Raw genomic sequence first — 23,239 nt, forward strand, 5'->3', positions numbered from 1 at the left:
AGAGAGTGGGAATGGAGGGTAAGAGACTCGAAGAATGGAGACAAGACAGAGTCTGATCAAGTCTCTCTTTATTGAAAGGAAATCCTGGGTATTTATTCACTTTACCTCATGCCTTGTCCTCATGGACAAGCAGGGGAACACAGCTGAAGGTGCTTTGTCACGTGTCTTGTAGCCATGGATACCACGTGTGCCTTGTAGCTGGGGGGCACTAAACAAAGATGTTTATCAGAGTGTGCTCAGCTGTTTCAGGCCGTTGAAAACAAGTCTCTTGTCAGGGTATATGGCTCGAGATAGGTGCAAAGATGATAGCCGCTTTCTGCTAGGACTTGGTTCCCAAGAGATCTGGGACTTGCTTTGTCCCAGATGACCTTGAACTCAGAGATCTCCTTGCCTTGATCTCCTGGGATTCATAGTCACTATGCCTTAAGATCTCCATGCCAAGATTCAGGTCAGAAACTTGTATATCCCAGCCTCAAGATCAGGATCACAATTCTAGATTGTAGTTCATTCCAGATATAGTAAAATTGACAACCAGGAATAACCACCACAAGTATCAAAAAAAGTCCCTCCTTTTAAGAGTTACTTTATACAAGAAGGGAAAGAAATCTATTTTGGTAATGGGTGATCTTCTTGTTAGTGGTTCTTAGAGTTTTAGTTTTTTTTCTGCGCTCTATTTTGAGGTCTCCTGAACATAGGAGAAATGTTTTTTTCCATTCATTGCCAGGTTTTAGGACTCAAACAACCAAGACTCAAGGCAGATTAAAGATCCATCAAAATGATGGGAATGGCCAGAACAGGAAACCAGTCTCAGGCAGAAATGGTCACAGCCACTGGGCTGTGAGCACATTTGTCATATGTCTGAGGCCTGAAAACATCTAGGAGACAGAAACAGATGGACTGTGAAAAGCAAGGACTGGAAGTAGATTGGTCCAGTAATAATACTAATGAGAGTTGCTGTTATCCAGGAGGGGCCTAAATTGCTTCAGCACGGTGATGGTTAAAAAGGACAAGCACAGCTTTAAATATTTATCAATGATGCTGATGGATGACACTTTCTCAGCATGGAATTTGGAGCCCAACTGACCTCTGATGTCTTGTCTTGGTGCTTCCTTGTTTATAGATGTTTTACTGAAGGCATGCTGTATGAAAAATGCCCTGTATGACTGAGTCCAAGCTTAGGATGTCTTGAGTTTCAGAGTGTATACCATATTATGTCAGTTATTGAGGTCTGTGATTTCCTAGGGCTGCATGTAAAAATCGGCATGTTGCATTAACATCTTTAGCCTCTGCAGTCGGATGACGTGTGTATAAGCAAGTAAAGAAGTACCAGGAGGCAAGAAGCATTCAGTTGTGTTTGGTTATGAAAACACTCATATGGAAAAGAACTCTGGCGGTGCAAGGTTTATCTCCCTCACACAATAAACATGCCCTTGTTGTCATTTGTCAATGCAAGTTGGCATGGAGATGGGAGAGAATCATTCAGGACTCTGAAGTGTCAAAAGCTGCCACTCACCTCATTCTGCAGTTAATATTGCAAATGAGAAAGGGATTTAATAGCTACAAAAGTAAACTTTTATTATTAAAGATACTTCCAAGTGTTTTCTTTAGAAGTAGAAAAAAATTCAAAAAGATTTCCTTACTGTGTGTCTTGCTGCGTTTCCTACCTCTAGTATACTAATCAATGCATAGGGTACACTTGGTAAAGGCTGATAAAAAAAAATGACTTACTCATCTGACCTTTAATTGACTCCTCAGAAGACATTGCAGCACTTTTCCATTCTCTGAGTACCGATGCTATGGTCCTAAATAGTTTGCTTCACTAATCTTGTTTCCATGGTAAAATGAATCTGCATCTTCTCTCTTGGGGTATGTAGGAGGTTGGCAGCATCTCTGTCAATTGTGAGGTCACCAGTAAGACCTGGCAGCGATGTGTGCTTCTCCAACTGCAGCTGTGCAGCTTTCTCAGTGGTGTTGCTGAGCTCCGCTTGCTTACAACCCGGAACTGGGCTGGGATTCCATGAGATAAGCCTCATAAGGGTTCATCACCATGGTGAGCAGCTCCCCAAATTGTCCAGTGACTAACACTTAACAACGAGGTGCATCACTGAGCACACCAGCTCATTAAATGCTAGGATGGGTGGGAACTTGGAAGCATCCTTTCTTTGTTATTTATGAAATATTATAGGTCAAGGGAAGTCAGTTAATAAATCCAGACTTTCCTTCTGACCATACGGTATGAAACATGTACATTTTCTCATTTGCAACAGCACCAGCTAAAAATTCCCTCACGTCATCAGTGGCTTTCGGCAACCCTGATGATGAAGGGCTAGGAATGTTCGTTAGCTTAGATTCCGCTGTTGATTTGAACAACAGCTCCGGCACATGGTGTTTGGTCATCCTGCCTCGAGCTTCTGACTTTTTAACCTTATCCATGTAGGTTAGACAGGGACAACAGCTTCCTGGGGCTAAATGAAGAACGGCTTAGTTTTAGATTTTCTTTAAAGATACCTCTAGAAAGAGAATGTTTTATAAAATGTATACAAAAACGACAAACTACTCTTTTCTAACAATCTTAGCCTTGCTTGCCTTCTGTCTGCTTCTCGATCCCTTTCCACTTCCCAATCATAAGGCCCTGGGTTTGATTCTAAATCCTCTGTGTTTTGTCCCATCCTGTCCCCTCTTGAAGGCATCATTTATTTCTATGGCTTGACAGATTCTCTCCCATGATTTTTTTTCCAGCTTAAGAACCTCTCTTGAGCTTTATGTGTCTACTTGAATTCTGCATGTGAAGTCTTACAGATGTGTCAAGCCTAGTTATGCTCTCACCAGAACTCTCCCCTCTCATAGTTCAACACTGAGGTCAAGCTTTGATGTCCTAATTACAGATTCCCGTTTTCTCTTCTTTCATACATAAGCCAGACACTACCAAGTCTCCCTTAATCATTCTGTGACCCAGTTCCCTCCTGGTTCAGCATCAAATCACTGACAAATTTGGGTGACTGCCCTTGAGCTTGACTGAGGGGTCCAAAATAAACCTGAAGAGTGTTCAGTTTTCTCCACATCTTTAGTCTAGCCATGATGATCTTGCACCTGATCTATTGGGATGGATTTCAAGTTGGTCTGCTTCATTCAGCTTTCATCTCCATTAAGTACATTTGGGGGGGGAGAAGTTTTCTCTTTTTTTGGGGGGGTGAAGTTATCTCAGATTATACTGCATTGCTGTTTGCTTCCATTTACCCTTCAAGTAAAACTGGAAAAAGTGTGTACACTGACTCTTTTGTGTCTTCTTACGTCTCCTTGCTAATCTGACAGGCTTCTGTTAGAAACTCTTCCCCCCCCACACACACACACTTACACTCTTGATTGGCTATTCTTTTACCGTAGATCTTCCATGAAATGCTGTTTCCTTAGAAAGGCTTTATTTGGCCACCCTCTCCAGCTGTTCATCACCTTGTTTGTTTCATGATACTTTCTACAATGTGTAATTTTTAAAATGTATTTGTGCAAATCCATGATTTTTTTTTCTTACAGGAGTGTTTGTCTGTGCTATTACATTAGAATGTCAGCTGCATGAAGATATGGATCAATGTATTTTTATCACAGAACCCATAGGTCTTGTACACTGTTTGCTGTATACCGGCCCTCCAATAAGAACATTCATAAAGAGTGCTGGACATCACAGGATGATAAAGGGAACAGAACAGAACAGTGTGCCTTTTGGTAGACTGGTTATAAACCAAGGGTTTAAAACTTTAATTCATCTCCATTAGCATACATTTTTCTAAAATTTAGTCATTCCATAGACAACTCACAAGATTTATTAAAATAACTATAAGCAATGAGATTATAATAAAATGAGTGGATACAAGTATATAATGTTCCATCTCGTTACGTAATATAAACAAATAGCAAATGGAACCACTAATCCCAGTCACGAAAGCCTTGACATTCTAAAGAACAGCTTAGGCTAAGCAGTTTATTTCTTCCCATATTCACAGACCCTAGCAATTCCATTTGCTTCTCATTTGTTTCTTCAACACAGAGGCCAGAGCACAGCGATTTGTCATTGGACACATGCTTGTGTGTGTGTTTGTGCTGCCAGGGCTTGTACATACATGTGCTCATGTATACGGAGGCCAGAGTACAGCCTTAGGTGTCATTTCTCAGATGCTATCAAGTTTATTTTTGAGAAATTATTGTTCCTCACTTGCACCAGAACACCAGAACTCAACAGATAGTTTAATTTTCTCAGCAAGGTGTCCCCATGGATCTGCCTGTCCCTGATCAGCCCCACCCCTCCACCATAGCACTGGGATTACAGTATGTCCCTGCCACTGTAGCTCACTTTTCCACGTTGGGTCTGGAGATAGAACTCAGGCAAGCAAGCATGTAGCTGAGCCGTCTCTTCAGCCCCAAAGAAAGACAGACAGGTTCAATCTGTTTCAAACTTCTTATCTCTATCGAATGTCAGAGGAAACATCAGGAAAAAAAAGCACAATGGTTGATAAGAAAATGGACAGGGAGAGCATATGTTTCAATGTTAGAAGAGGAATCTGTTCTCGTGCATCATGTAAATAAAATATGACTGCGTTGAAAGAACACAACACAAGAAGCTAGCATGAGGCACCCTGCAGTGAAATCTGTAACCCTGTCCAAGAAAAGATAGAGACGACAGAAACCAAAGGGTTTTTAAACAAACCATATATGTGATCCAGTTCTGGAGAGGCCCTGGGCTTCATTTGAAGCACCTTTGCCTTTGCATCATGCCTCCAGCTCTACTGGCACTGCGTTTTCTCACAGATGCCAATTCAGATCTGTGCCCACATAGGACCTTGCCTAAAATGCCCCTTTAGCTCCTACCACAAACCCTGGCACAGCTATCTCCTCTTCCCTAACCTACAGGAACATCCCCATATCAATTTTAACCATTGTGTAATTCTACCTGCATACCTGTGAAACATACCTGATGTTTGGCTCAGGCATTTTAACAATATACAACCCCTTTCCAGTTTTCCTTATTGTGATATGTTTTGATGTTACTTTAGGTTTTAAGCTCTATTATAAAGTATATAATTAGATACTCTTTCATAGGCCACTTGTGGGTTTAGGGAAGTCTCCTTCATAGAAAAAGTCTTTAGTCCCTGAGGCTTTGCCACTTGTCTTTAGAGACAGGTCTTCATCTTATGTAACTGTCTCTTAAGCTTTGCTCATTAGATGTCTGTCCAGGAAACTCTTAGGCTATATTCCAGTTTTGTTTTATAATTGGAGAATAAAACACGGACAGGAATCAAGGGAGTAGGTGATTATTAAACACAGTTATTCCACAAGTTAGGTTTTTGATTTAGATAAATGGTCCCTTCTTTCCCTTTCTTGATATGGAATAATGAGCTTTGGAAGCCTTCTTCATAGTGGACTGAACCTGACCTCTGCCTGTGCAAGGCTGGTACTAAGAAGGTTTTACTGAGCAAAGGGTTGAGTGACTGAGTAGCTAATGAAACTGACATGCATTGGGGGAGATAAGTGACTATTTATCGTTTTAAAACCACACCAAAGGTTGGTTAATGCTATTCCAAAAGTCCTTAAATGTGAAAATGGAAGTAGAGGAAGAGCCAAAGCTGTATGAATTTGTCTAAACATACATCATGTCCCATGATGCACGTGTATTTACATCTAAAAGTATGTATGTATGTATGTTAATTGACTAGAAACAAGTCTGTACTCAGACTCACATATAACATTCCATATGTTGGATTTGGGGACAGTTACTTTCTTTCTTTAGCTGCATAAAATGTTCAGCTATTTATAATTTCTATTGTTATGTTCAGAAGACTTAAACAAAATGACCAGAACGGAGACTTAAAGACAAACTGAAAGCTTAAAACATCATCCCAAATCAGCCATGGGGACATTATTGGGCACCTATGACTGACAAGTCTGGTGATGAAACCCTAAGTTCTCTTGGATAGCCACAGTGTGCCTTTGGCAGCAAAGGAGTCCACACAAAACCACTCAAGATAAAGTTCAGAGCCCTCAGCAAAGTGTGTTTCGTTTCTGTATTGTGAGGGGTAAGGCCTGGTCTTGCTGTTGATAGCACAGTTTGGATGTCTACCATCTGTGAGGTGCTGTGCCTGACCTCCAAATCCTTAGTGCAGAAGTTTTTAAAGATGAGGACTATTTGAAATAACAATCACATGGCAAGCTTAGCTTTCTGCACACAGCCTCCCAAAGGCAATGTGCACTCAGGGCCAGGCAGTCTTTTGTTTGAATCCTGTCGTCACCACGTGCTGGTTTGTAATCCTAGGATGCAGTAAATCTTTTGGAAACTTACTTTTTGCAACTATAAAACTAGTAACTTATCAAGTGTGTTCCAAGATCAGTGAGCAGATTAAGTGAGTAATACATATAAAGTACTTGCCACATAAAAATTCTCTCTTCTTGTGAGTGTTTAAAAAATAAGTTAAAAAAGAAACAACGTAAGTGACTGCATATAGTTTTAGCATGCATGTGCTGATGAGGTATTTTGTCAGTGGGTCATTTGAGAAGAAGGAATGTTAATTGAAGAGTTACCTTTATCATACTGGCTATTGGGCATATCTGTGTGGCTGTTTGTTTGTTTGTTTAATTAATTAATGATTGTTGCAGGAGAGCCCAGTGCATTGTGGGTGGTACTACCCTTTGGCAGTTGGTCATGGGATGTAAAAGAAAGCATGGTCTCTGCTTCAGTTTTTGCCTCCAGATTCCTTTCCAGGTTGAATTCCTGTGTTAGTTCCCTCAGTGTGATAGGGACCTGTAAGACAAACAAACCCCTTTCTTCTCTTGGTTGGTTTTGGCCAGTATTTGATCACAGCAACAGAAAGGAACTGGAACAAGGGGTAAAGAGAAAGTAGATGGAACCATGAGAAGAAGTATGCACTTCAAGAAGTATTAGTTCAGTTCAGAGAGAAGGATGATTCACAAAGTGAGATCATGGAAATGAAAGACGAAGAAAGCAGATTTAACAGGAAACAAGATTACTGGGGTGGAGCGTTGGAATGGTCTCTCTATGAGAGCTTATCTAAGCAGTGAGTTATAAAGTCAGAGAACATGTACTGATCAAAGATTAGCTTTGGAACGAGGACCAAGGCCTGTTTAACACATACCTGGTACATCAACTGGCATTATCACTGTGCTAATGTTGCTCATGCAGTCATAATGAGGTTTCATATAAACCCCTTCCCTTCAGTGTTCAGGAGACACAGTCTAACTGCATGGATCCTGAGCCTTTGCCTCTTAAAATCTGTTCTCCCCTTTTGTGACTTTATCTTGGCCCTAGGTGTGAGGGTTGCATTTCAGATGTCTTATTTGGGGGTTGAACACATCACTTTGAATTTTGACCTCCCTGTTAGTTATCTCTGTCTGTAGCTCCATCTGTTACAAAAAGAAGCTTGCCATGCCTAGATGAAGAGCTACACATGGTCAATGGCTGCTGGGACAGGGCCAATCCATTTTCTTGAGGGGTAAGTGCCTATGTGAGTTGTCTGACCCCAAGTGGTCTATCCTGGACATATGCACTATGTGCATTGCTGAACAGAATCCCAAGATTGTACCCACATGTGCTCATATAGATTGACTTGAAACAACAATAAAGAGAAGAGCAGGAGCTTGGGGAGGGGAGGGTGAGCAATGGGAGGAATTGGGGATGTGGGAATGAGGGATGTATAGATAGAGCGTTTATGTATGAAGTTCATACAAAAAACAAAATTAAAAGGACTGAGACAACAGGAAGTGTAACTGAGCAGTTCGGTGTATTGGGAAATTCTGGCTATCCTTGGCACGAACGATTCCTGGGTCACAAATTACAGAGGTGGTGTTGACCTTGGAAGTTTGAGTGAAGATAGAATAGTCAGTAAAATAATTTTTTCATTCAGAGTGTAAATTTAGAATGATGTTTTAAAACTGAAATTTATTTTGGAAATTTGGAGCTTTAGATGCTGGTCCTGGCTATGTGAATTCTAAGCAACCCGTGCAACATTTCCAAGGTGCTGTGTTCTTTGATTTCTTTTTTTTTTTTAAGCCGTTGGTAATTCCCAGCTGATCTCTGAGTGTCTCTCTATTATTATACTTTTATGATTCTCTTTGAAACTTCTTGGCTGTGAAAGAAAACAGAATGACTTTTATAGCCTGGTTGCTTGAAAACTTTCCTCGAGATATTACTTGGACATATAAGGAAGGCGGCACTGGAAAAGCCCAGTGGAAGAAATGAAATCTGGATTTTCCCTAGATGAAGTAATAGGTGCATGAACACAGAACAGCGACTCAGTATGTTCTCTTTTTAGTCCAGAGGAGGGTAACACATGGGGTTAAGAGCAGATTTTTCTGAGTTCTGATATTGGAGTGGGCCTTCTCATTGAAGGCAGGAGGCTACACATTGTCCCACGGTCCTTCTTCTCAGATACCCTCAGGCAACTCAGAGTAAAACAGGACAATAACTATATTAGACAGTACAGTAACAGAAAATGTGAGGTGCTGAAAGGCCAAGGAAGGCAGTGGATGCTTGAGGAAATGTCAGAGTCTTCTTGATTTTGAAGAAATAATAGCAGTGCACAGAGCCAGAGATGTCCTGGGAAGAATGTGATATCTGGCATATGTCAACATGTAATGGTGCACTAATTGTTATCTGAAAACACTTCAGTGTAATGTTTATTCACACAGATAAAATTTGTTCATTATGATGATGTGAGGTCCGAGTAGTAAAAACAGAATGAAGGAGACAGGCAATTCCTCATACACAACAGCTTCTAGCTTTACGCTGTGTATCTGCATTAACACTTGAGTTTATTCTCTGAGTCTATAAGGGAGATGCTGAAGTGATCAAGTCAGAAAGATCATTTTCTTGTGGTAGGGAAATAGCATAACTATGTGTGGGTCAGAAATGTACTTCTATACAGATTTACATATGGACTAGGAATACACAATTACCTGAAAAGAATCACTTCAGATTTTAATTATAGCAAAAGACCATTTTGTTTAATTAAAACATAAAAGTAAACTTGAGACTACAATTCTTGTTAAGCCACATTTTGTACTCACATTTTAAGATATATTACTTTGACAGCCATCAGAAGTGAGCTGCACACTCACCTCTCCTCTGAGTGCCATAGTCTGGACCATAGCTCGACCTGTCTTCCCAAGGAGGCCTACCAGCCTCAGGAACATCCAACCAAGAGCCTAGCTTAACTGTCTCCTGAGAGGCTTCATCCAGCAGTTGATGGAGGCAAATGCAGAGACCCATAGCCAAACATTTGGCAGAGCTCAGGGAGTCTTGTAAAAGAGTGGGGGGAAGGATTGAGGGAGCCAGAGGGGTCAAGGACACCTCAAGACCTACAGAGTCAACTAACCTGGGCCCATAGGGGATCACACTGAACCACCAACCGTAGAGCATGCCTGGACCTTGGCCTTCTACATGTATGTAGCAGATGTGCAGCTTGGTCTTCATGTTGGTTCCCTAACAGTTGGAGCAGGGGGCTGCCTCTGACTCTGTTGCCTGCTTTTGGATCCCTTTCCCTACCTGGGCTGCTTTGTCTGGATTCAGTGGAAGAGGATACATTTAGTCCTTCAGTTTCATGTGCCAGGGTGGTGGTAGTAACCATGAGGAGATTCCCCCCCGCTCTGAGGAGAAGGGAGTAGTGATGGGGGTGGAGTGTGAAGGTAAAACTGGGGGGGGGGGAGAGAAGGGAGGGCGCTGCAATCAGGATATAAAGGGAATAAATATATTTAATAAAACAATTAAATTTCTAAACTCACTAAATAATTACACTTCTAAATATGCATATATGTAACATTTCTAAATATTTTTTGTGATTATATGAGTTTATGAGGCACGGATCTTGTATCTTAGATGATGGAAATGATGTATAATAGTCTATTAGTTTCTTTTCATATTCAATTATATCAGATTCAATTATATCACATTGATAGTTTAAAATTTGCCATGGGAGGAATATTTACACCACACAAATCTGTGACTGCATGGCTCATGGTTTGTTGTCTTGTTTTGTTCATTTAATAGTTATGAAATTAATGCTAGGCTGGTTTTAATAATGTGGGATATACTTAAATTGTTGGTGACTACTGACCTTACACCAAGAAAATAACTTTAAATTTTGGTAATACATTCTTCTAGTAGTCTAAAGCTGTTATCTAATTCACTGAGATCAGTTTTTGTTTCACTTTTAAGTACTAACATCAATTTAAAAATTTATCCAAAATTCCTTTTGGATCTATCCATGTTTGTCAATTTTAAGAGCTCTGCAAAAATTAACAAAAGTGCTCCGTGGAAATCAATTGTTGCTGAGAAATTTATTGTATCATGTGTTTTAAGTTGTCATACATACCATTCATAAAATTGGCAGATATTTCTTAAAATGTTACAATGTTTAACTTATTTACTTACATATAATACCACTTACAAAAATAAGTAAATAAAGCCAAACAGCACAAGTTCAGATTACACAGACCACCAGATGTTTGTCTGAGATGCTTTTACATACTGATGCTAAATCCTTTACACTTGTGTTTCTTACATTATCTTGCTTTTTTACCTCATCTTTCGTCAGTAGACAGATTAGTGTAAAACAATCAAACAGAAGGCAGTCTTTTGCTACCAGAACATTTTCCTTATATTGTTCACTCACGTGCACGCGCGCACACACAAACACACACACTTTCATGTGTGTGTAAATTTTGGAATGAATTTCGCCATTTCTCATTCAATCAGGCATCTTTTTGACTTGTTGCCTGCAATCTGTAGCCTATCCATCATCGCCCTCTACTTCACCCCAAGAGCAACAGCCTCAGTTCATTATTATCCAAACCCTCTGCTCTTCAAGACCCTTTGTATATCCTGAAATTATAATGACTTTATCTCATCATCCCCAACTCTTTAAATTCATATATACATATGTATGTATATATGTATATATAATTATTTTATGTAATAGATTAAGAAAGACTATATCAAGCAAATTACTTAGTGTTTATAATATTTATATTCTGTCCTATTGTTTTACTTAATACAATCTCCCCCTGATTCATCTAACTTGCTACAAATTAAATTTTCTTCTTTTTGAGGCTGATTCATATTTATCGCATACATACCAAGTTGCCTTTATTCCTTCCTCCTCGGATGCACACTTAGACTGACAGATACAAACAATACTCCAATGAGCATGGGAGTGCACATTTCGCCTTGACTCATTTCATTTCTTTCATACTCAGGGATGAAATTGCTAGAGCACATTTTAATGACACACTCTCACATACCCATAATACTTACCACTGAATATGTAACTACTCCGTGTTTGCTATAAAGTCTCAACAAATTCAACAGCGTCACTGAAACTTTACCTAGAAATTAGAGAAAAGTGTGAGGAGGATTCACGGAAGAAAGAGGCAGATTCATGAAAGAGTGGGAGTAGTGTGTAGCTAGGAGAGAAGTGGCAAGGAGTTTAGTCACCCAGGGGAAGCAGACAGTGTCACACTGCTTCTGGGCTGTGTAAGTTTTTAGTGAGGTCTCCATGATATGCTTAACATCTGTTAATCTCTTAAGGAGCTTCAAATTCACTTGAACAAATGGAAGAGTTGCACTTGATTCATGGAAGCAGAAATGTTTAAATAGCAATGACCATTGGCCAGATTAATGTTCTGATGTAATTAGAATGGGCCCATGGGTTGCTGGGAGCTGTTTGGGTATACCTGAATGGAGACCCATATAGGTAACAGCTTACAAAACAAGACCTGAGCATAAGACACAGAGGTACCAGCAAGAAAGAAATAACAGCTGATTTTCACATAAGTAATGTTAAATTGAAAAAACCTGAAATTCTTTTGAAAAATGTTTTTTTAATTTTGTGTGTGCTATATATATATATGTATGTGTGGGTATGTGTGTAGAGGTGTGTATACATGTATACATGTATGCAGAGGCCAGAAGACAACCTCAAGGCCATCCACGTTGTATACATGTATGTGGGTGTAGGTAGATATATGCATATGCATGTGCCTCTGTGTGTGTGTGTGTATTTCAAAATAGGTGTGTATAGGCCACAGTTCGAAACTAGGTATCTACCTCTATTGCTTTCTCCCTGGTTTTCTGTGATGGAGTCTGAATCTGTGGCTCACAGATTCAACAAGGCAAACTGGCCAGTCTATCCCATCCTATGACATCCTACCCAATGCTAAGTTTTTCTCTAGAGTTGTGTAGGCAAGAGCTACAACTGCAGCTTTTTACATAGATCCTGAAGAATCCAGTCTCAGATAACTCATGCTTATCGACCAAGAAGTTTATCCCCAAGCAATATGTCTAGCCCCTACTATTTACTTTTTAAGTAGGGGTTCTCAATGGTTTGTAACTGGCCAGTTGGACAGGGCTGTGGGGGCAGTGAGCCCTCTAAGATTCTGCTTTTCTCTGCCTCCTCAGGGACACATCTGTCTAGAGTTTTTTAAAGTAAGTTCTGCTGTTCAAAGCCAGCCACCACCAGCACTTCTGTGGCAAGCATTTTATTGAGCAATAGCCTCATTTCCCTGAAATTTGTAAATCACGAAATCAAATAATCAACAGTAAGTGTACATTATAACAGAAATAAAGATAGGAACCACGTTAAGCCTTAAATTCATTATCTGATAGTATCATTCAGTATTTCAAAGTAATTTTGGAAAGGACAGAAGTGATGGCCCCACAGCGGCACACTGTGCTGCTATTTCACATGCATGTTCATTTTCTTCTATGCTAGCACTAAAGCAAAGTCTGCTGAACACTGGGACACTGTACAGAGAGGTTAATAGGGGCTTGTAGTTTTTCACAGCTTGTAAAGCCACAGCATAGATAAAGCAATATATTTTGCTAGTAGAGAAAAATAATAATAAAAACCTCTCTCTGAGGACACAGAAAACCTGAGGTTTAATCTAAGCTGGCATCTTGAAGGATACGGACCAAAGCTGCAACACTTGTGTGTCATGGCATGGGTTTCTGGTCTCTCGTGGAATGTCCCCAGTCTGACATTTGGTGCTAACTGTGCCTCAGAGGGAGCTAGGTCTGGCACACAGTGCTTAGACTGTAGGTGTGCACTGAATGAATGAGTCACCCTTATAATTATTCTAACACTTTTCCTTTTTTAAAGTGGCCATTTTGGTTTTTTTTAAAAAAAATGTTTTTAGATAAAGTTTTAATGCCCCAGGGAGTCTATATTATAGTTTCTAATCCTTAGCCAAACAAAATGTAACAGAAAAAAAATATACATTTCAAGCTATACTTAGTGTGCTGACAGAGGAATGTGGAATGTAATGTTTGAGTACTTATATTCAGTACATGTGTCATAATTACTGGAGTAAAACCAACAGGGAGCAGGTATAGAGTATTTAATCAGAAGCAGACCCCAGGATAAGGACATTCACTGTGTTTTCAAATACTCCTATTTCTCTCTCTTTCTCTCTCTTTCTCTCTCTTTCTCTCTCTTTCTCTCTCTCTCTCTCTCTCTCTCTCTCTCTCTCTCTCTCTCTCTCTCTCTCTCTCTCTCCGTGTATGTGAATTCACAGTAACGTTCTTACAACCCCCATTGCTAGTAATAAGTCATTGCACTCCAAAATTAAATTGTAGAATCTATTCTTAGATTGATACTACATGTAGTTTAGTTTTTTAGGGCTCACTGTTACAAATTTAGCAGCTTAGAGTCTGTGGAGAGTGTCTTAGATTATGAACTCAGAATTTAAGTGAACTTGGCACATTCGCATGAGATGTGTAACATCATGACTCACCCATCGGTTGCAGTGCCATTGCAGGCTGGAAAGCGTGAGTGAGTACGGATGCGATATGAACCTATGACCCAAGGACAGCGCTTCCCCACTTCATCATGCACGTCAATTTCTAATTCAGCACCACCGAGTCTCATTTTGTACAGATGACTTATATCTTTTTTTTTCTTTCTGAGACAGGGTTTCTCTGTGTAGCCCTGGTTGTCCTGGAACTCACTCTGTAGACCAGGCTGGCCTTGAACTCAAAAATCCGCCTGCCTCTGCCTCCCAAGTGCTAGGATTAAAGGTGTGCCCCACCAATGCCCGGCTGACTTATATCTTTAATGTGTATTAACTTGTGTGTTTCTATGTTGTACTCTCTTTTTATCCTCAAAGGAAGGGAAAATTTTTAACAGTCCATGTAATTACTTTAAAATTCAAATGAAGAGACGTGTGTGTATATGTGTGTATGTGGAAATGTATTTTTTATATACACCCATACCATTCTAAAGACTTATTATATATAAAAAAATTATTCTTAGTGTTTTTTTGGGGTGGTAAATCTGGATTGAGAAGAAAGGACAGAGAGAGGTGGTGGGATTGTATAATAATTTTTCAGAATTTTATTAATTGTTTGAATAACTCAAACCTGGTTAGGACTTTTATTTATTCTGGAGTATCTTGCAGTGGGAATTTGATAAAGAATAAAATGAAGTAGTATATACTTATCACTTCATGTTTCTTAATAGAACATTTGATGTTCTATTAATGCCCTCTAATAATGAAGCGAAAATTACATTTGAAGTAATTAGCTGCAAAAATGGAGAAAGTAGATATAGACCCTTAGTTCTGAATTAAGTAGTTTGTTAACTAATTTATATGTAGTTGATCTTTTGCTATCTACTAGGAAAAAAGCCATGAATATTTTAAGACAACACATATGTAGTATTTTAAAAAATGTCCCATGGTCTTCTAAGGAAAATACAGTTTGTTTTCAGAGCAAATGTAGTTCTTACTAATCTCCTGTTTGGAAAGATTATTCTTTCTGAAGAAATTATTATGGTACCTATATAAGTGCACCAAATTAAAATGAGCCATCCATTTCATGTGGCTATATGAAGCTGAATTAAAAACATTATACAAAAAAGAATTGGGTTAAATAATTCATATTTTAGGAAAGTTATTTCTATAAAAATTGCCTGCTAAAGTGTTAACATTGTTAAATATTATGTTATTTATAGGTGGGGTTATAGACTTAAATAATAAATGTTGAATGACCAACTTCTGACAGTTCTGTGTGGAGTATTTTTCTAGTCATAATGCAGTTTATATTTCAAGAAGGGAACACATCATGTGCTGAGGGCTAGCCTCCACATATAACAAAAATACAACCTGATCATTTGTATTGGTCCCGACTATGTTTTACAGTGTTTCCATTTACCAGCCCAGTGAGATAAATCTAAAATTCTATGTGCTCGAAGCTAACTTGCTAATGTTCTGATTCATTCTGAAAAGTTTCTAAAGTGTTTTGTGTTAGTTTCTATGTAATTTTTCTGTGTTAATTTCAATGCTGTGCCTTGTCATTTGCCTCAGAGTTTTACATGGATTACTTCACTAAGTTGAGGTTGTCAAGAAGTTGGACCGTGTTGTGCCTGCAATTAAAAGCTGCCGGCTGTCGCTGGACACGTTGTTCATGTTAGCGACCCCATGGGTCTCTCAAAGTCAGTCTTTAACATTCCGGAATTTTTACTGTGCATCTGTTGCTGGCGTCCTGCCTCCCACCCACACGGGCTCAGACTTGACTAAACGGAGTTTATGCTAGTGCAGTAAGTGCATCAAGATGAAGTCATACTGTGAGAAGGTGGCTGGCTTCCTAGTGGGGCTTCAAAAATAGCTTTGCAAGGAGTCCGTGTGCACATTTGTTAAAGAAAACAGAGTGTGGGTGTGGAATCTGAAAAGCAATTTCTCGATGGTATTTCTTACATATCTTTTTTTTTGTGCGTGTGTGTGTATGTGTGTTATGTGTTCCAGATGGGCTTTATACAACTCAATGAAGACTTCATATTCATAGAGCCATTCAATGATACAATGGCCATCATAGGTCACCCACACCGTTTATACAGGCAGAAAAGGTCCACAGAGGAAAAAGTCACAGAGAACTCAGCTGTTCACCGCCATCCCTGTGGTGTCATTTCAGGTAATTTCTTCCTGAGAAGATTTAACTCAATGTGTATTATGAAGTGAATTCTTTGAGACATTGTCTCTGCCTTTCCATACCCACCTCTCCCGATGTGCACTCACTCTCTCCTCTGTCTCTTAATTTATTTACTATTAAACCAGAATCCAATTTGCATAATAACAATTAGAGATATGAGTTTTAGTTGTTGGCGTTTTTCAGCATAGGATCTACTTTGCTATATTCTTGATCTGGGAAGTCTTTCTCATGGGGTGTTTTGCATTGCACAGTAGAACTGACTGACAGAGATCCAGACTTCTGAGTAAATACTATGAGGTCCAAGCCTTATTAATCCACCTCTGGGAGAACTACACAGATTTTGCCTTACTCTGAGTAGAAGGATCCTGTTTTCTTTTTAACTCATTTAAATACCATCTTGGAAGATGAGCAGCAGACTAGGAAGGAAGATAAAAAAATGTATACTTTTAATATAGGACCTTTTAGAACTCATAAATATTCCAGCCATCAGTGCCACATCATGTTTAATCTGTGACATCACAGGTATAAAAGTGTGGTTTTATTTGTTTGTTTGTTTGTTTATTTTCCTGTGACCTCTAGGCAGAAATCTGTCATATTTTCAAGGATAGAAAGAGCACTGAATGGTATCACAGCCAACGTCAGAATAAAATTGTCCCCTAAGACAGATCTCCTAAACATTTAATGTGGACATTTCAGTAAGTAGTCCGTAAGTCGAGAAATGTTTTTTACTATAATGTGAGAAGATATGAGTTTAAGAAGGATTTTCGATGTAATGGCTTTAAAATTAGACTCATAGGTTGGAATTTAAGTGTTAATGGAGTTAATGGAGAGGATATAACTTCTAAGATTGACTGTGGTATTTGAAGCTAGGTTTATGAAGTGTGAGAGTAAGTAATGTTTGCAGAGACCACAGCTCTCTAGGGTGATCGTTCAGATTTAGGAGAAAATATGAAATACATTGTGTAGGCGGTTTGTTTTGTGAGAATTCGTATCATATATGAAAAGTTCTTCGGTGGTTTGGTGAGATTGTTGATATCTGATTCAGTGTGTCAAAGAAGATCATGTTACATAAGCCTAAGCCTCGTCCCTATTTTAGGGCCTGTTACTTCAAAAGGAGTGCAGAGCAGAACAGAAGTTGTAGCATTATGAACAAAAGAAGAACACGTTTAGTATTTGAAGCTAGAAACAATAGCAGTTAGTCTGTTGAAGAAGTTTGAGTTAGTCTGTATAAGTAATCCCGAGCATCTGCACCCATTAACTTCTGCATCCTGATGAGCTCCAGCCTCTAATTGCTCATGTTAACGAAGGACACAGTGCAGGCTTTGTGTGCCATTGTTCACTGAGGCACAGAGTCTAGAGCGTCCTTGATTTTAATAGGTTAATAAAGCATAAACGCATGATTCATATTTGGCAAACATTCTTCACAATGTTCCTGATATTCATTACATAGTACATATAATATGCATAATATATTGACCTATTTGGATAAAGCGTTTGCATGCAAGGACAGAAAGCTGTCAGCAATCAGATGACTGGTTGGGCTTACCTATACTGGGGAGCTCTGTGTTTGGAAAGTATTTTGAAATTAGCTACATATGAAATATATTTATTTTCTTTCTATGTACAGTATTCATTTCTACATTTTACTTTGTACTTCAAGTCTACACATTAACACAATAACATGACTTAGGTTTGGATAATGTTACAATATTCTTACAAAATAGAATTTTATTCTATTCACATAATTTCTATGTGTTTCTTTCCCCTTTCCACTCTTTCCATATCCCCACCTAAACTTCACAACTTTTTCTTCTTTATTATTTTTGCATAAACATATGGGCACATGTGCACGCATGCACGCACACACACACATACACACACACACATACACACACACACACTATGCAGATATAAATAGAACATGCTGAGTACATTTAGTGTTGCTCATATGTAAATGTGTTAAGACAGACCATTGGAATTGAGTCAGTGGATTTATCCATGGAGAATACTGATTTACTCTTTTGGGGGCCATCAATTGCATATATCTCTTCATCTAGGGGTAAGACTTTGTGAGACACTTTTCTCATCCATGCTGTCATGTCAACTGGTATTGCCATTATGCAGGTCTTATTTGATATTTTGTATTATTGAGGTTTAATTAATAGCTAAAGCTTCCATAATATACAAATACATATTCATCTAAACATACACACACATACATAGTGTGCATATTATATATACATATATACATATATATGTACATATACATACACACACACGCACACAGACACACACACAGATATACTACCTTATAGCTTGCATCATGATTCTCTGGCTCTAACAACCTTTCTTTTTCACTTGGTTTGTAATGTACCCCCAGTCATAGGTATAGGGGCTGTGTTGTAGATGTATCAATTATGGCTGGGTATTACACAGTCAGTTGAGCTCTGCATTTTAACCAGTTGTGGCTTTCTGTCATCTGATGTAAAAAGGAGCTTCTTTGATAAAAGGTGAAAACTCCACTTATCTGTGGTCATAAAGATGATTAGAGTATGGTTAGGAAGTATACTGGTTTTGGAAAGTGGCAATCTCCTCAAGATTCTTTGGCTCACCAGTAATCAGTAGTTGGCTTGGATTATAGTATTAGGAATGGATTCTGTCCTATCGAGTGTTCCTTATGTTCAAGTAGACAGCTGTAGGTTAGCCTTAAGAAATAAATGTCACAATTGTACCCTTGAGAATGTCTTGCCGGGCTGGTCATTTTTGTGGATCATAGATGTCATAGCTGGGTTAGACTATTGGTTAGACTATTAGTCTTTGGTAGCTTGCATAAGTCAGTAATAAGGATGTCTCTTTTGAAAGGAGAGTCAAAGCTAGAACCATAGCACACAGTGAAGGAACCAGTACCGATGGAAAGAGAGAGTGACCCCTGGGCTATGAGTAGAGGAGAGGAATGGTCTAGCTGCTCTGTTGACTCAACAGTTATAATGTTTTAAAATGTTACATGAAAATCTGTTGTCTTAGGACAAGCTGGAATTCTCCGTTCAATGCAAAGATAACTTGTTAAAAGTTGAATTGACTAATCATCTGGCCAGGCTCACTTTTAGTATTTTAGTAAAATTTCTCATGGGGCTACCTGTAGGCCACAAGAGCAGTTCTCTGTATAGACTGGTAATTCTTAAATTTTTGTGGGTTTTATGTGAAGGAAACACTCTGTCCTCTTTTGGAGCTCTTTGTGTGGTGATGGGTACACACAACCAAGAACGCATAACAAGTCATAGATATGAGAGTTTGTAATGAATACTTCACCTCACAAGAGGCACTCTTTTGAGGGCTGGAAGATACCATGCCCTTAGAATTCAAGGGAAGCTCTAAGTTGCCATAGTAAGTTATAGTGGTTTGAATGAGATAGTGTGTGTATCTCTAACATGGTATAGTTCAGAAGTTTTCAGAGAGCCAGAGAAAGATAGTAAGTCTGATCTGAGACATCATCCACTGTCCTCATATTTTCTGGCCCCTTTACTACCTCACATGCCTTACCCCAGTGTTATCCCCTATAATGTGTACCTGAGCTCACTACAGTTTGCCTGGACTCTAGCTCACTGGGATGGGAGTGAGAGAAAGAAGGATGATCTAAGGATCATAAATACCAGTTCTCCTCATATTCTGCCCTTGAACATTTAGCTGAATTGTCACATAGTTGAATATTAGGCTAAGCAATGCTTCTGGTTGGACAGTCACAAACCAGCCAAGAGATAGGACTGATGGTGTTGCGGGTATCTGAATGGATACCTAAATACAATTGTCTTTGCTATACACCCTCCCTAAAAACAATGAAAGGGTAACCTCAAGCCAATGAAAATGTGGCTGTTCAAACAGATGCAGTGTCACTTAATTACTGTCTGTTTCCACGTTTCATGACTGTAGTGAATGAATGCTGCACAGAACATGAAGTTTGTCATTTCCATTCAGGGCAATAGTGGTAAAATATGAGAAGATACACAGCTTCTCATGACACATTTATTAGGAATTGACTCTGGCAAAATAAGTCACTTCATAAATCAGCTAATGCTTGCTGTATGGTAGATTGAAGTCTATATAGGTATAATTTATACCACAGTTGGAAAAACCACACAGTTAATTTTTTTAAGTGTCCTAGACCGGAAAACATTATTGAACTCAATTTCTATTCCTGACCTTCCTTCCTTTGGAGCTTTGATTCCTGGAGCTTTGGAATTCATTTCGAGAACTGTTCTGATTGCGTAAAATTGAATCTTATCAACAGATTCTCTTTCATGCACCCGCTTTCTTTCTTGCCACTTTGCGTTGCTTTCTTGGATGTTGTATGTTCACTTCCAGAACACAAAGAGCCTTTGTTCCTGTTTTCATAATACTTGCGTTAATTTCGTCAACTGATTTTATATAATATTTGGATAAAACTTGTTTTGTTAGATAGGTATTTAAATTTTTCTTATTACAAGGAAAACGAAAGAGTAACGGTGCAGATAGCTGAAGGCAGAGAGCTCAGTAGCTGCTGTCTTGGCATCTGTTTCCTCTTAGATCTCAGGACTGACTCAGTGTCTAGAAAGTAATAATAGAGGAGACCTGGGGGTCAAGTGATCCAAGATGTAAATGAGTCCTGAACCTGGCAAATGTTAGAGGTAGAATAGGTGGTTAGTAAGATGGAGCCAATCAAGCTGCAATCGAAACACCTCATGTGAGTGAAAAAAAGTTTCCTATAAAGCAGTATGATGAATGGTAGAGATGAGAGCACACTCCTGAACCCCAGCAAGGTTAGACATCCGGGGAACACTGTCAGTCCAACCAAAAGGTTTTCTTCACATTTCCAGAGAGTCCACAAATTGTGGTGAAGAAATATAAAAAATGTTGGTCAACAAGGAGCACACATTGTGTGAAGGAGACAACATCAGTTTCGAGTTTTGCTTTCCTTGTGAAGGAAGTGATAACTGACTTAAACTATGGTTTGCAGAGATGGTTATAGGGCCACTGATACTTATTAAAATTTATTACATGGTACATGACAGTATCTGTATACATTTTGGCTTGTCAGTGGTACCTCAATGCAGCTGTTAGATCTAAAACGTCACTGTAGCAGCACATGGATACAGGAGCTTATATGATGCTGCATATGAGCAACCACTGAATTGATACAGGAAATACTTGTACCACTCATACATCTCAATTGGGTACACTCCCACCCTATGACCAATGTCCTGATTTCTATCTCCAGGACTTGCCAGTCAAACAGCCTCAACCTACCTGTTTTCTTATAATTGGCTTCCTTTTTACAATTTAGCATGGTTTTTGAGAGGCCTCTGTAAGAACATTTTTTTAAATTTATTTTTTTTCAAATCTTAATTCATTCACACAGGGGTTATAAACACAGAAAGGCAGGATGTGGGGAAGGGAATGACACTGGAGTGTGGGTGTTCAGGGAGAATACAGATATCTTCAGAACCGGGTATCGGCTGGGTGAAGGTTCAGGGGACAAGTCACTATGACTCTGACTCTGACTCGCTTGTCCTTATCTAAGTTGGTCTTGTCTGCCAAGGCTACCTATTTACAAGGTCTATGACTACTCAGGCTTGTAAATTTCCACAAAAGCTTCCTGTTTACAATAGCTGATAACCATCTGTTTCAATGTTTTTCCACAGAGGCCCAAGACTTGGTGTTAGTATACATGTATGTCAGGCCTATTGCTGATTTTAGGCCTATGGCTGATTTTAGGCCTGACCTCCAGTATTTGAAGGGGACCTTGTAATGGCTCCAGTCTCTCTGTCATTGTCCAGTGAGGCATGAGTGCCATACCCGTCCCGATGTCTTTTTCCTGGAGAGGGGATACTTTTGACATCAACTCCTATGCACCCAGGCTTGTCCCTCAGGAAATCCAGATAGATATTTTTATCTTTTATTTATATTCCCTTGCAGTGCATAGCCTCGAAGCTTAAGCAAGAATTCAGATTGCCTGTCAGAAGGGGTTCTGGGTGGCCCTCTCTGCTTGGTCTAGGGGCAGAAGTCCCCTCTTTTAGGTTGGGTGGAGATGGGTTTTGGGAACACCCTGTATAAAGTAACAACCTCATCTTGAGTCTCCTGGTCCTCCATAGCTAACTTATGATAATGTACCTGAGTAGGTTTTGCTACCAAATTATTTATCTGTTGTATCACAGAGTCAGTCTGCCTATTTGAGAGCCAGGGACCAGCAGAAAAAGGCAAAAGGAACCCAAATAATGGTCCCAAGATGGGAGGAAATAGGGTTGACAACCTTGTAGAGGCTGAATACCAATTCTTGTACCAGCATTCATCTGTCTCTTTCTCTCTGATTTTTCTTAGGGCCTTCACTGAGCTATTTCATGCTCTCTTTAACCCTCCTTGTCTTGTCTATGTAAAGGCAACCTTCTTCTTTTAGGGCTGTACACAGTCAAGAGCTGTACACAGCCTTTTCTATTGTAATAAAGTAAATCAAGTCCAATAAGGATATTTGCGATTTTAGGAGGTCTCTTCAAACAGCGAAACGAGGGAGGGATTTCTTCAGATTAGTGATGTCAATCTCTAGCTGTTTGATGTTCTTGTTAGTGGCCCTTCAAAGGTCTGAGTAGTATAAGTTTGGAGGCCAGCACACCCTACTCCTTGATAATCTGGTAAGGGAAGAAATAAAGAAAGAAATTAAAAACTTTTTAGAATTTAATGAAAATGATGACACATCATACCAAAATCTATGGGATACAATGAAAGCAGTGCTAAGAGGAAAATTCATAGCTCTAAGTGCCTACAAAAAGAACCTGGAGGGAGCATACACTAGCAGCTTGACAGAGCACCTGAAAGACCTAGAACAAAAAGAAGCTAATACACCCAAGAGGAGTAGATGGCAGGCAATAATCAAACTCAGGGCTGAAATCAACCAAATAGAAACAAAAAGAACTATCCAAAGAATCAATAAAACCAGGAGCTGGTTCTTTGAGAAAATCAACAGGATAGATCAACCCTTAGCTAGACTAATCAGAGGGCAGAGAGACAGTATCCAAATTAATAAAATCAGAACTGAAAAGGGTGACATAACAACAGAAACCGAGGAAATTAAAAAAATCATCAGATTCTACTACAAAAGCCTATATTCAACAAAATTGGAAAATTTGGATGAAATGGACAATTTTCTAGACAAATACTAGTTTCCAATGTTAAATCAGGACCAGATAAACCATCTAAACAGTCCCATAACCCCAAAAGAAATAGAAGCAG

General features: G+C 39.2%; 1 protein-coding gene across 1 annotated transcript in view; it reads left to right on the forward strand.

Annotated features, from left to right (window-relative positions):
• The window catches only part of Adamts19 (ADAM metallopeptidase with thrombospondin type 1 motif 19), a 186,374-nt gene that overhangs the window by 23,711 nt on the left and 139,424 nt on the right, over positions 1-23,239 (forward strand). Inside the window, exon 3 of the mRNA XM_028777164.1 lies at positions 15,799-15,964. Coding sequence (XP_028632997.1) covers positions 15,799-15,964 — 166 coding nt within the window. The remainder of the gene's footprint in view (positions 1-15,798; positions 15,965-23,239) is intronic.

This window comes from Grammomys surdaster, unplaced genomic scaffold (assembly GCF_004785775.1).
Source record: "Grammomys surdaster isolate TR1022 unplaced genomic scaffold, NIH_TR_1.0 278, whole genome shotgun sequence".
Classification (NCBI taxonomy): Eukaryota; Metazoa; Chordata; class Mammalia; order Rodentia; family Muridae; genus Grammomys; species Grammomys surdaster.